Source organism: Triticum urartu, chromosome 4A, assembly GCF_056163025.1.
Source record: "Triticum urartu cultivar PI428250 chromosome 4A, HENAU_Tu73, whole genome shotgun sequence".
Lineage (NCBI taxonomy): Eukaryota > Viridiplantae > Streptophyta > Magnoliopsida > Poales > Poaceae > Triticum > Triticum urartu.
Genome location: NC_141876.1, coordinates 20,556,658 through 20,571,015, shown reverse-complemented (window position 1 = coordinate 20,571,015; position 14,358 = coordinate 20,556,658). Strand labels below are relative to the sequence as shown.

At 45.5% G+C, this 14,358-nt stretch overlaps 1 protein-coding gene and 1 pseudogene across 1 annotated transcript; both read left to right on the top strand.

Moving 5' to 3' along the window:
- Positions 1–255: 255 nt before the first annotated feature.
- LOC147974524 (uncharacterized) lies at positions 256–1,658 on the top strand. The gene is made up of 5 exons (XM_087519495.1): positions 256–291; positions 406–579; positions 664–1,023; positions 1,108–1,317; positions 1,407–1,658. Exons 1-5 carry the CDS (start codon positions 256–258, stop codon positions 1,593–1,595), a joined length of 969 nt encoding a protein of 322 aa, XP_087375621.1. The 3' UTR covers positions 1,596–1,658.
- A 4,271-nt stretch (positions 1,659–5,929) lies between these two features.
- On the top strand, positions 5,930–6,967 carry LOC125551639 (oxalate oxidase GF-2.8-like; annotated as a pseudogene).
- Positions 6,968–14,358: the final 7,391 nt, after the last annotated feature.

Below are 14,358 nucleotides of genomic sequence, written 5' to 3'. Positions count from 1 at the left end.
GTTCTCTTCAGAAGCACAAGTCCATTCTAGTTTCATGAATGATTTAACTCATGGCTTCTCCCATTCTTGTTTCATGCATGATTGTAGAAATTCTATCGAGTTCTTCCGGAGCATAGGGCTAGAGCGGACCAGATCGTGCTGCGCCAATGCAAGAAGAAGGCCCGCCAGATGCAGTACAAGGTGCGCTATGTGGCCATCTCCACATACTACCACGACTATCTTGGTGTGAAGATGACCAAGGAAGAAGCGCGGAGGATGGGCATTACCTTGGAGAGGCCCGAGTTCTTGGCGGTAAGTATAAAAGATTTTTCATTATGCTTTCATTACCTTGTGGTACATTATGCTTTATGCTTCCATAACACCAATTTGGACACACCTACATGCCATTATGCTTTTATTATGTAGGTGTGTCCAAATTGGTGTTATGGAAAAGACGAGTCCTGGGCGGCATTGGTGGATCTTTGGTGTGATGAGGCTGGAGCCTGGGCGGCTATGAGAACCAAAAATAAGGCTAACCGAGGGACGGAGGGAGTACATGCTCAGGGAAACCGAAACCACTATCTCCACAAGGCAGTTAATGTATGACTAACCCCATTAAACATTCTTCTTCTTCTATTTACCATCACTTTCTTATGTATGACTAACCTCTGTTTGGTGGTGCAGGAGGAGAAACTGAAGCGGCCGCTCTCACACATGCAGGCATGGGAGATCGCCCATACGCAGAAGGACCCCAAGCCTGGCGAGCCCAAGTACTACGGCAAGAAGACCGCAGGGAGGAAGAAGGCCTACTCCGAAGCGTATCTGGAGTTACATCCTGACACACCTGACCCCATTGCGGCGCCTCTAGACGACATGGCGGTGGTGAGGATGGGGCCCAAGGAGCACGGTCGGGACGCGGTTATCGATGCTGTGATCACTCCTAGTATCTCCTACACACAGCTTCGTCGGATCGATCCGAGCCTGAGCCAGCGCACGAGCCAGCCAGTGACTAGTACACAGTCCCTCTTTCAGGAGCAACAATCTGTAAGTATTTTCCCTCTTATCTTCATTTCTCACTTCATTTTCCGCATTTAGTAGTTTTATGAGTTCCATCATGTCATACCGTAGGCCTACATGGAGTACACACGCCAGGAGACCATGGCGTGGCATCAGAGGCTTTATGAACACCAAGTGCAGAGGGATAGCCAGATGCAACAGGCTTTTCAGGATATGGCGGCCGGCAGGTGTCCTCAGTTTCCTACAGCACAATGCCCTCCAGCACAACCAGTGCTGATGAGCTTTGAGGAGTTTGTGGCACAGAACGCTGGCCCCTCGCCGGTTAGTTCATCCCCAATCTATTCACCCAAAGCATGTCATGCCTTTCAACACAGTCATAGATCCCGTGCATATGTCTTTTCAACATGCAGGGAACAAGTGGATCTACCGTTGGCCGTGGTCTTCGCAGCACTCCGGAGACACGGAGCCCGACCACTCCGATCCACGGAGGCGGAGGAGGAGGCGGTCTTGGCGGTAGCGCTGCCGCTAGCAGTGACGACCTGGGCTTCGGCGGTCTTGGCGGTGACGACCTCCGTGGTGCTCGACGTCCTGGCGCTTAAGCCTTTGGGTCACATTGTGGCGGTCTTGGTGGTGATGATACTTATATGCTTGTGATGTTTCTTATTGTTGTTTGTGAGATTCGTATGCTTGGTGGTGATGATACTTATATGTTTATGCTTTGCGATGCTTCTTATGATGTGTGATGATGAATTTGTTGTGTGATGCTGCTGGGTCAGCTGTTATGTGATGCATATATTTGTTGTGTGCTGTATATATTCAAATGAATTGAGCTGAAACAAAACAGAAAAAGGAAAAAAAACAGACAGAAACTATGCCGACGGCAAGGCCGTCGGCATAGAGCTACCGTGAGCTCCCAGTGGCTGCCACGTGGCAGGTCTATGCCGACGGCCTAGCCGTCGGCATAGTTCAAACTAAGCCGACGGCATAGGCCTGCTCCAGGAGCTCCCAGTGGCTGCCACGTGGCAGGTCTATGCCGACGGTCTGGCCTTCGGCATAGTTTCAACCTAAGCCGACAGCTAGGCCGTCGGCATAGACCCGCCCCAGGGGTGACGCCTGCTCGCCACGTGGCACGTCTATGCCGACGGCCTAGCCGTCGGCTTAGTTTCAAACTGCCGACGGCTAGACCGTCGGCATAGACCTGCCACGTGGCGAGCAAGCGTTGGTCAGCACTTGACGGCGGCCGCCGTTAGGCGATAACGTTGCCGACGGTCGGGGCCGTCGGCATAGATGTACGGACACCGTCGGGATAGGGCATATGCCGACGGCCTTTCTATGCCGACGGCATTCCTGGCTACGCCGACGGATATGTTGCCGACGGCCCTATGCCGACGGGGGCCGTCGGCATAGGCCTGTCCCGACGGCCATTCAGGGCTATGCCGACGGCCCTGGCCGTCGGCATAGGGTGCGATTCCGGTAGTGAATGGACACATGAGGCAAGAGTTTATTAAACATATAGTAGTGTTACTTGCGTGGAGATCTCACCTTGTGATGAAAATGGAGATGCTCAGGGTCAGCGTCGGGATGAGGTAGCTTGTGATGAAAATGGAGACGGGGCAAGGTCAGAGTCAAAGCCACTGCCGGCTGCTAAGGAAATGGGACCAACGTACAGATAAACCAGGAGGTGTTTCTCGATGGAGTATTGCGCTTGGAAACGGCGGGTTCATAATATTCGTGCACACCTCTACTTGTCAATCATATGGATTTCGTCTAGGCTTATGAAGTTCAGGAGCCGGCGTGCTGATGGTGAAATGCCAGTGTCTTCAAGCACTAAGTCCTTTGCTCCGTTGATGTGATGATCAATCCACCATTATGCTGTTGAAGGCCTTTTGGTACTCCTTCGGTCCCTCAGATCCATACTACCTGTCGCTGGTTTAGCACAAAGTTAGTACTCCATCCGTAAATTAATATAAAAGCGTTTAGATCACTATTTAGTGATCTAAATGCTTTTATATTAGTTTACGAAGGGAGTACTTCTCAGCAAACAAGCGACCATGGTGCGAGCATTTCATTCTTCAAGTACATACACGTAGGTTAATTTTGCATTTCTCGATAGGCTGTATCCACCCATTTTTCTCTGTCGTTGGGCTTGGACGACTGCAACGTGTGTTGCCATTAATTTCAACCGCGCTGCAAGCTATTGGATCGTCAAGGCAGCCGTTGGGTGGTCGCCGGTTTATCTGCGGTTGTGTACTCGCTGAAGGGACGTCTCCATGCTAACGTTTAGCTAGCGTGTAACATGATGGTCAGAGGTGGGAAGCTTCTCCGGCCTCAAATAGTTTCTTGTTTTGTTTCTCCTCTTGGTGGCTGCGATCGGTCGACGACTTGCCAATAATAGCACGTTCGAGCAGAGAACGGATTCTCATTGGCTACGTGAGCAAATCAATGGCATGCATATCGATATCTCCACACAGCTTAAATATTCGCCAGACGCCAGCCAAACAGCGAAAACATGCTTGTCAGAGTGACTATCAACGAACCTGTTGTGTCCAAGAGTCAGAGTTTCTCTTCTGACCGCGATCCAGCCAGCGCACCGGCCCGCCTCTCCCTTTCTCCAAGTCTCCTGAGTAGCCGGCCGGCTGGGCCCTCCCCCAGTTCACGTCCCAGCATGTCACCGACCCATCAATCATGCATCACCGATCGAGGCCTTCCGCTTCTCTCCATGTCTCGATCGTGTCAACTCGAAAGGAACAGCATTTCTACCGAGTGTTGCAAGGCACCCTCATATTTTATTAGCATATGTGGACATTGTATAGAGACTGTGTCAATTAATTCGAATCAAAGAGAGTGTTAAATTTGTGTTCAAAACAAATATTTTCTTTATACTCTTACACAATTGATTTGTACCCCTTCGTCCTATAATATAAGAGTGTTTTTTTTACACTAAAGCGCTCCCTTCGTCCTATAATATAAGAGTGTTTTTTTTACACTAAAACGCTCTTATATTATGGTGGGACTGGGACGTATGGAATACTTTGTTTTATTAGCCAAAGTTCGATCCAAAATAGTACGATGCCTTACAAACCATGATCGAGGGAGTATATGTCATGTAGGCTAGACTGCATTTTACTCGCAAAATCGCTAAAAACTAAACTTTACACCTCCATTGCCCATGGCTTTTACACATCCAAAATTTAGAACACGGTTTCCTGTTTACAAATTTTAGGCTACACATTGCTATTTTTTCAAACACCAATGGCTAGTGGCGAAGCTAGAAGGACGTTACGTCTGGAACTGTGCTACGTTGAATGATAAACTTCTCTGTTTTTTCTAAATTTTGTATGAAGAAAATCCAAGGGAAATTGTTACTAGGCTTAGGGCTATAACCCTAACTGCCCCAGGCCTGTCTCCGTCACTGCCAATGGCCACCCCCGATTTAGTTCTCATTCTTAAAACAGAACTGACTCGCGCCCTGGTCCGTCAAGCTATCTCAAAATCTTCTTACACCTTGGAACCAACATGTGGTTGTATTTCTATTCCACCAATGACTGCGTCGATAGCGAAGTCCTTGCTGACTTCGCCATTCTTGAAGCTCCACGATTCTAGTCGTAAGTAGACTAGAATCGTTGCACGCTTACATGCTCACTTATCCTTGCCACCTTGGCATTTTCAGAACATATTGCCCACCTCTCTTAATCCTCATAAAACACTAACCAATATTTATAATATCTGCACAAAGATTGCTCGAACTGATATTTTTGCGTGACTCCCTCCGTTTCCAAAGTACAAGTATATTGGGCTTTTGAAAACTCAAACTTCTTAATCTTTGAAAAAAATATTTTGTTATTTTCTAAAGGAAAACACTATCGGTCAGCCGGCGGATTAACAAGCTTGTGTCTGCCGCCTTCATTGAACGCCACGCGTCCCACATGACGTGGTGAACCGTCCCCATGATCTCTGCTTTCTGCAATAACGCCTCTGTTGCAAAGAAAAAAATGCAACAAGACCTCTGTTACAAAAGCAATTAAATTGCAACAAGGCCCCTATTGCAAAAAATATATAACAAGATATCTATTGCAAAAAAAAATTGTAGCACGACCTCTGTTACAAAATAACTGTAACAAGATCTTTATGGCAAAAATAAATTTGCAACCTGACATATGTTTTCAAGAAATTTCTACAACCTGACTCGTGTTGCAAAAAATTACTGCAACACAACCTTTGTTGCAGTGGTAGAGGGTGATGCTCGCCGCTCAATCCACCATATCTGACGTCTCGTGAGGTGGCGGATCTTTTAAAAAGATCCGCCTGCCGACGCGTAGCAGTGCCCTTTTCTAAAAGGTGTATTAATCTTTTGAAAAGTTAACAAAATATAATGATGTGTATTGTTTTTTTTAAAAGTCAAACTTCTTAATCTTTCTTAAAAATAAATTATCTTCGATATTTTGAAACGAAGGGAGTATGAATAGTTGTGGGTACTGATGTGACATTTTTGTATCAGTAATAATATGATATTCTTTCACGAGTACTTGTGGTGAACTGGTGGTTACTAATAGTTGTGCTTATCCTTCTACGTAGCCATTTTTGCCTGAATTTCGAAATTCTAGACGAAATCAAGATGATTGATGAGTAGAGGTGTACACGAATCTTGTGAACAACTGTTTCCAAGCGCAATGCTCCATTCAAATACACCTCCTCGTTGCTCTGTTCGTAGGTCCCATTTTCCTTAGCAGCCGGTATGGCCTTGACTTCTGACCTTGGGCCATCTCCATTTTCATCACAAGTTGAGATCTCGACGCCAATAATATCAATAACCTCAGCAAAATAACTCTGCTTCCAGTGTTCCCACATGCGGCACATGCAGGCGGTGAAGACATGCATAGCGAGCACCATGCATACACATGCACATGCATCCAGGCCCTATATAAAGGACTCCATATGCCTCATTGCTAACTCATCCACCACAGCTTAGTTGCAACCACCAGTGCCTTGGACACTCTCGATCAACAGACTCTAGCTGATCAGTCCTACCTAAGCTTGTTCCCTAGCAAGCAATGGGGTGCTCCAAACTCATAGCTGGCATGTTCACCATGCTCCTCCTTGCTCCGGCTGTTCTGGCCACCGACCCTGACCCTCTTCAGGACTTTTGTGTGGCCGACCTTGACGGCAAGACGGTCTCAGTGAACGGCCACCCATGCAAGCCCATGTCGGAGGCCGGCGACGACTTCCTCTTCTCTTCCAAGCTGGCCAAGGCCGGCAACACGTCCACCCCGAACGGCTCCGCTGTGACGGAGCTCGACGTGGCCGAGTGGCCCGGTACGAACACGCTGGGTGTGTCCATGAACCGTGTGGACTTTGCGCCGGGAGGCACCAACCCGCCGCACGTCCACCCGCGCGCCACCGAGATCGGCATCGTGATGAAAGGTGAGCTCCTCGTTGGTATCCTTGGCAGTCTCGACTCCGGGAACAAGCTCTACTCCAGGGTGGTGCGCGCTGGAGAGACGTTCCTCATCCCACGCGGGCTCATGCACTTCCAGTTCAACGTCGGCAAGACGGAGGCCTCCATGGTCGTATCCTTCAACAGCCAGAACCCGGGCATTGTCTTCGTACCACTCACGCTCTTTGGCTCCAACCCACCAATCCCCACGCCGGTGCTCACCAAGGCGCTTCGGGTGGAGGCCGGGGTCGTCGAACTTCTCAAGTCCAAGTTCGCTAGTGGGTCTTAATTCCTGGGAGCCAGCCCTGAAATGATCAATACATAATTCCATATATGCATGCTAGCGAAATTTAATAATTCTCCACAGAAGACATGTATTCAAACTTCTGGTTAAGCTCCATGCAGTTGTAATAAAATTGAATAAGTTAGCCTCGCAGTTCAGCCTTCAGAACCGATACGAGGAATTGAAATGTACTACTTTTTATTGTGGTCTTTGTTCTTTTCATTGAGCAAAATATATAATTATCTTTTTTGCAATTTTGTCATGTTGCCCATTTATAAGTCAAACATGCTCTCAAGTTTACGTCGTGACGGCGTGGTGCGCAATCTCCAAACCATTTAGAAAACATGTTCTCAAGTTACGGAAATATATTGTCAAAATGTAAAATGTGTCGGTTCAATGCATTGTAGCAATCTAGAAAATGTACGAAAATATGAGAGTGGGTTTTTCTACCATGCACGGGGTATCCCATATATATGGATCCATCTATTGGAAATATGCCCTAGAGGCAATAATAAATTAGTTATTATTATATTTCCTTGTTCATGATAATCGTTTATTATCCATGCTATAATTGTATTGATAGGAAACTCAGATACATGTGTGGATACATAGACAACACCATGTCCCTAGTAAGCCTCTAGATGACTAGCTCGTTGATCAATAGATGGTTACGGTTTCCTGGCCATGGACATTGGATGTCGTTGATAACGGGATCACATCATTAGGAGAATGATGTGATGGACAAGACCCAATCCTAAGCATAGCACAAGATCGTGTAGTTCGTATGCTAAAACTTTTCTAATGTCAAGTATCATTTCCTTAGACCATGAGATTGTGCAACTCCCGGATACCGTGTTGGAAATATGCCCTAGAGACAATAATAAATTGATTATTATTATATTTCCTTGTTCATGATAATCGTTTATTATCCATGCTAGAATTGTATTGATAGGAAACTCAAATACATGTGTGGATACATAGACAACACCATGTCCCTAGTAAGCCTCTAGTTGACTAGCTCGTTAATCAATAGATGGTTACGGTTTCCTGACCATGGACATTGGATGTCATTGATAACGGGATCACATCATTAGGAGAATGATGTGATGGACAAAGACCCAATCCTAAGCCTAGCACAAGATCATGTAGTTCGTATGCTAAAGCTTTTCTAGTGTCAAGTATCATTTCCTTAGACCATGAGATTGTGCAACTCCCGGATACCGTAGGAGTGCTTTGGGTGTGCCAAACGTCACAACGTAACTGGGTGGCTATAAAGGTACACTATGGGTATCTCCGAAAGTGTCTGTTGGGTTGGCATGAATCGAGACTGGGATTTGTCACTCCGTGTAAACGGAGAGGTATCTCTGGGCCCACTCGGTAGGACATCATCATAATGTGCACAATGTGATCAAGGAGTTGATCACGGGATGATGTGTTACGGAACGAGTAAAGAGACTTGCCGGTAACGAGATTGAACAAGGTATCGGGATACCAACGATCGAATCTCGGGCAAGTATCGTACCGCTAGACAAAGGGAATTGTATACGGGATTGATTAAGTCCTTGACATCGTGGTTCATCCGATGAGATCATCGTGGAACATGTGGGAGCCAACATGGGTATCCAGATCCCGCTGTTGGTTATTGACCGGAGAGTCATCTCGGTCATGTCTGCATGTCTCCCGAACCCGTAGGGTCTACACACTTAAGGTTCGGTGACGCTAGGGTTATAGAGATATTAGTATGCGGTAACCCGAAAGTTGTTCGGAGTCCCGGATGAGATCCCGGACGTCACGAGGAGTTCCGGAATGGTCCGGAGATAAAGAATTATATATAGGAAGTGCTATTTCGGCCATCGGGACAAGTTTCGGGGTCACCGGTATTGTACCGGGACCACCGGAAGGGACCCAGGGGTCCACCGGGTGGGGCCACCTGCCCCGGGGGGCCACATGGGCTGTAGGGGGTGCGCCTTGGCCTATATGGGCCAAGGGCACCAGCCCCAAGAGGCCCATGCGCCAAGAGAAGAGGAAAAGGGGAGAGTCCTAAAGGGGGAAGGCACCTCCGAGGTGCCTTGGGGAGGATGGACTCCTCCCCCCCTTGGCCGCACCCTTCCTTGGAGGAAGGGGCAAGGCTGCGCCCTCCCCCTCTCCCTTGGCCCTATATATAGTGGGGGAAAGGGAGGGCAGCAATACCCCAAGCCCTGGCGCCTCCCTCTCCCTCCCATGACACATCTCCCTCCTCCCGCAGCGCTTGGCGAAGCCCTGTTGGAATCCCGCTACTTCCACCACCACGCCGTCGTGCTGCTGGATCTCCATCAACCTCTCCTCCCCCCTTGCTGTATCAAGAAGGAGGAGACGTCGCTGCTCCGTACGTGTGTTGAACGCGGAGGTGCCGTCCGTTCGGCGCTAGGATCATCGGTGATTTGGATCACGACGAGTACGACTCCATCAACCCCGTTCTCTTGAACGCTTCCGCGCGCAATCTACAAGGGTATGTAGATCCACTCCTCCCTCGTTGCTAGATGACTCCATAGATTGATCTTGGTGACACGTAGGAAAATTTTGAATTTCTGCTACGTTCCCCAATAGTGGCATCATGAGCTAGGTCTATGCGTAGTTTCTATGCACGAGTAGAACACAAAGTAGTTGTGGGCGTTGATTTTGTTCAATATGCTTGCCGTTACTAGTCTTATCTTGATTCGGCGGCATCGTGGGATGAAGCGGCCCGAACCAACCTTACACGTACGCTTACGTGAGACCGGTTCCACCGACTGACATGCACTAGTTGCATTAGGTGGCTGGCGGGTGTCTGTCTCTCCCACTTTAGTCGGATCGGATTCGATGAAAAGGGTCCTTATGAAGGGTAAATAGCAATTGGCATATCACGTTGTGGTTTTTGCGTAGGTAAGAAACGTTCTTGCTAGAAACCCATAGCAGCCACGTAAAACATGCAAACAACAATTAGAGGACGTCTAACTTGTTTTTGCAGGGTATGCTATGTGATGTGATATGGCCAAAAGGATGTGATGAATGATATATGTGATGTATGAGATTGATCATGTTCTTGTAATAGGAATCACGACTTGCATGTCGATGAGTATGACAACCGGCAGGAGCCATAGGAGTTGTCTTAATTTACTTATGACCTGCGTGTCAACATAAACGTCATGTAATTACTTTACTTTATTGCTAACCGTTAGCTGTGGTAGTAGAAGTAATAGATGACGTGACAACTTCATGGAGACACGATGATGGAGATCATGATGATGGAGATCATGGTGTCATGCCGGTGACGTTGATGATCATGGAGCCCCGAAGATGGAGATCAAAAGGAGCAATATGATATTGGCCATATCATGTCACTATTTGATTGCATGTGATGTTTATCATGTTTTTGCATCTTGTTTACTTAGAACGGCGGTAGTAAATAAGATGATCCCTCATAATAATTTCAAGAAAGTGTTCCCCCTAACTGTGCACCGTTGCGACAGTTCGTTGTTTCGAAGCACCACGTGATGATCGGGTGTGATAGATTCTAACGTTCACATACAACGGGTGTAAGACAGATTTACACACGCGAAACACTTAGGTTGACTTGACGAGCCTAGCATGTGTACAGACATGGCCTCGGAACACAAGAGACCGAAAGGTCGAGCATGAGTCGTATAGAAGATACGATCAACATGAAGATGTTCACCGATGTTGACTAGTCCGTCTCACGTGATGATCGGACACGGCCTAGTTGACTCGGATCATGTAATCACTTAGATGACTAGAGGGATGTCTATCTAAGTGGGAGTTCATAAGATGAACTTAATTATCCTGAACATAGTCAAAAGGTCTTCGCAAATTATGTCGTAGCTCGCGCTTCAGTTCTACTGTTTAGATATGTTCCTAGAGAAAATTTAGTTGAAAGTTGATAGTAGCAATTATGCGGACCAGGTCCGTAAACTGAGGATTGTCCTCATTGCTTCATAGAAGGCTTATGTCCTTAATGCACCGCTCAGTGTGCTGAACCTCGAACGTCGTCTGTGGATGTTGCGAACATCTGACATACACATTTTGATAACTACATGATAGTTTAGTTAAACGGTTTAGAATTGAGGCACCGAAGACGGTTTTGAAACGTCGCAAAATATATGAGATGTTTCGAGGGCTGAAATTGAGATTTCAGGCTCGTGCCCACGTCAAGAGGTATAAGACCTCCGACGATTTTCTTAGCCTGCAAACTAAGGAGAAAAGCTCAATTGTTGTGCTTGTGCTCAGATTGTCTGAGTACAACAGTCATTTGAATCGAGTGGGAGTTGATCTTCCAGATGAAATAGTGATGGTTCTCCGAAGTCATTACCACCAAGATGCTAGAGCTTCGTGATGAACTATGATATATCAGGGACATATATGATGATCCTTGAGATATTCGCGATGTTTGACACCGCGAAAGTAGAAATCAAGAAGGAGCATCAATTGTTGATGGTTGGTGAAACCACTAGTTTCAAGAAGGGCAAGGGAACAAAGGGATACTTCATGAAACGGCAATTCAGCTGCTGCTCTAGTGAAGAAACCCAAGGTTGAACCCAAACCCGAGACTAAGTGCTTCTATAATAAGGGGAACAGCCACTGGAGCAGAATTACCCTAGATACTTGGTAGATGAGAAGGCTGGCAAGGTCGATAGAAGTATATTGGATATACATTTTGTTGATGTGTACTTTACTAGTACTCCTAGTAGCACCAGGGTATTAGATACCGGTTCGGTTGCTAAGTGTTAGTAACTCGAAATAAAAGCTACGGAATAAACGGAGACTAACTAAAGGTGAGCTGACGATATGTGTTGGAAGTGTTTCCAATGTTGATATGATCAAGCATCGCACGCTCCCTCTACCATCGAGATTGGTGTTTGCGTTGAGCATAGACATGATTGGATTATGTCTATCGCAATACGGTTATTCATTTAAGGAGAGAGTAATGGTTACTCTGTTTATTTGAATAATACCTTCAATGGTCTTGCACCTAAAATGAATGGTTCATTGAATCTCGATCATAGTGATACACATGTTCATGCCAAAAGATATAAGATAGTAATGATAGTACCACCTACTTGTGGCACTACCACTTAAGTCATATCGGTATAAAACGCATGAAGAAGCTCCATGTTGATGGATCTTTGGACTCACTCATTTTTGAAAAGTTTGAGACATGCGAGCCATGTATATTGGTGTATATGCATGAAGAAACTCCATGCAAATGCACCGTTTGGACTCACTTGATTTTGAATCACATGAGACATGCAAATCATACCACATGGGCAAGATGACTGAAAGCCTCATTTTCAGTAAAATGGAACTAGAAAGCAACTTGTTCGAAGTAATACATTTTGATGTGTGCAGTCCAATGAGTGCTGAGGCATGTAGTGGATATCGTTATGTTCTTACTTCACAGATGATTTGAGTAGATGTTGAGTATATTTACTTGATGAATCACGAGTCTGAATTATTGAAAGGTTCAAGTAATTTCAGGGTGAAGTTGAAAGATCGTCGTGACAAGAGGATAAAAGATCTATGATATGATCATAGAGATGAATATCTGAATTACGAGTTTGGCACAGAATTAAGACATTGTGGAAATTGTTTCACAACTAATACAGCCTGGAACACCGTAGTGTGATGGTGTGTCCGAACATCATAACTGCACCCTATTAGATATGATGCATACCATGATGTCTCTTATCAAATTACCACGATAGTTTATGGGTTAGGCATTAGAGACAACCACATTCACTTTAAATAGGGCACCACGTAATTCCGATGAGATGACACCATGGTTTAGAGAAACCTAAGCTGTCATTTCTTAAAAGTTTGGGGCTGCGACGCTTATGTGAAAAAGTTTCAGGCTGATAAGCTCGAACCCAAAGCGGATAAATGCATCTTCATAGGACACCCAAAACAGTTGGGTATACCTCCTGTCTCAGATCCGAAAGCAATAAGGGATTGTTTCTAGAATCGGGTCCTTTCTCGAGGAAAAGTTTCTCTCGAAAGAATTGAGTGGGAGGATGGTGGAGACTTGATGGGGTTATTAAACCATCTCTTCAACTAGTGTGTGGCAGGGCACAGGAAGTTGTTCCTGTGGCACCTACACCAATTGAAGTGGAAGCTTATGATAGTGATCATGAAACTTCAGATCAAGTCACTACCAAACCTCGTGGGATGACAAGGATGCGTACTACTTCAGAGTGGTACGTAATCCTGTCTTGGAAGTCATGTTGCTAGACAACAATGAACCTACGAGCCATGGAGAAGCAATGGTGGGCCCGGATTCCGATAAATGCCTCGAGGCCATAAAATCCGAGATAGGATCCATGTATGGAAACAAAGTGTAGACTTTGACAGAACAGCTCGATGGTCGTGAGGCTGTTGAGTGCAGATGGATTTTAAAAGGAAGACGGACAATGATGGTAAATGTCACCATTAAGAAAGCTCGACTTGTCGTTAAGATGTTTTCCGACAAGTTCAAGGAGTTGACTACGATGAGACTTTCTCACTCGTAGCGATGCTAAGAGTCTGTTGGAATTATATTAGCGATTACTGCATTATTTATGAAATCTTGCAGATAGGATGTCAAAACATTGTTTCCTCGACGTTTTTTTTTTGAGGAAAGGTTGTATGTGATACAAACCGGAAGGTTTTGTCAATCCTGAAAGATGCTAATAAGTATGCAAAGCTCCAGCAATCCTTCTAGGGACTGGAGTAAGCATCTCGGAGTTGGAATGTATGCTTTGATGATGATCAAAGATTTTGGGTTTATACAAAGTTTATGAGAAACTTGTATTTCCAAAGAAGTGAGTGGGAGCACTATAGAATTTCTGATGAATATATGTTGTTGACATATTGTTGATCAGAAATGACGTAGAATTTCTGGAAAGCATATAGGGTTATTTGGAAAGTGTTTTTCAATGGAAAGCCTGGATTAAGCTACTTAAACATTGAGCATCAAGATCTATAAGGATAGATCAAAATTCTTAATGGTACTTTCAAATGAGCACATACCTTGACATGATCTTGAAGGTGTTCAAGATGGACCAGTCAAAGAAGGAGTTCTTGCCTGAGTTGTAAGGTATGAAGTTAAGACTTAAAGCTCGACCACGGCAGAAGAAAGAGGAAGGACGAAGGTCGTCCCCTATGCTTTTATCATAGGCTCTCTACAGTATGCTATGCTGTGTAGCGCACCTGAAATATGCCTTGCCATGAGTCAGTCAAGGGGTACAAGAGTGATCCAAGAATGGATCACAAGACAGCGGTCAAAGTTATCCTTAGTAACTAGTGGACTAAGGAATTTTCTCGATTATGGAGGTGGTAAAAGAGTTCGACGTAAAGAGTTACGTCGATGCAAGCTTAACACCTAACCGGATAGCTCTGAGTAGAGATACCGGATACGTATAATGGAGCAACAATTTAGAATAGCTCCAAGTAGAACAGTTATTTGAAATGGCTCCAAATATAGCGTAGTAGCTGCATCTACAAGATGACATAGAAATTTGCGAAGTACATACGGATCTGAAAGATTCAGACCCGTTGACTATAACATCTCTCACAAGCATAACATGATCAAACCCAGAACTCATCGAGTGTTAATCACATGGTAATGTGAACTAGA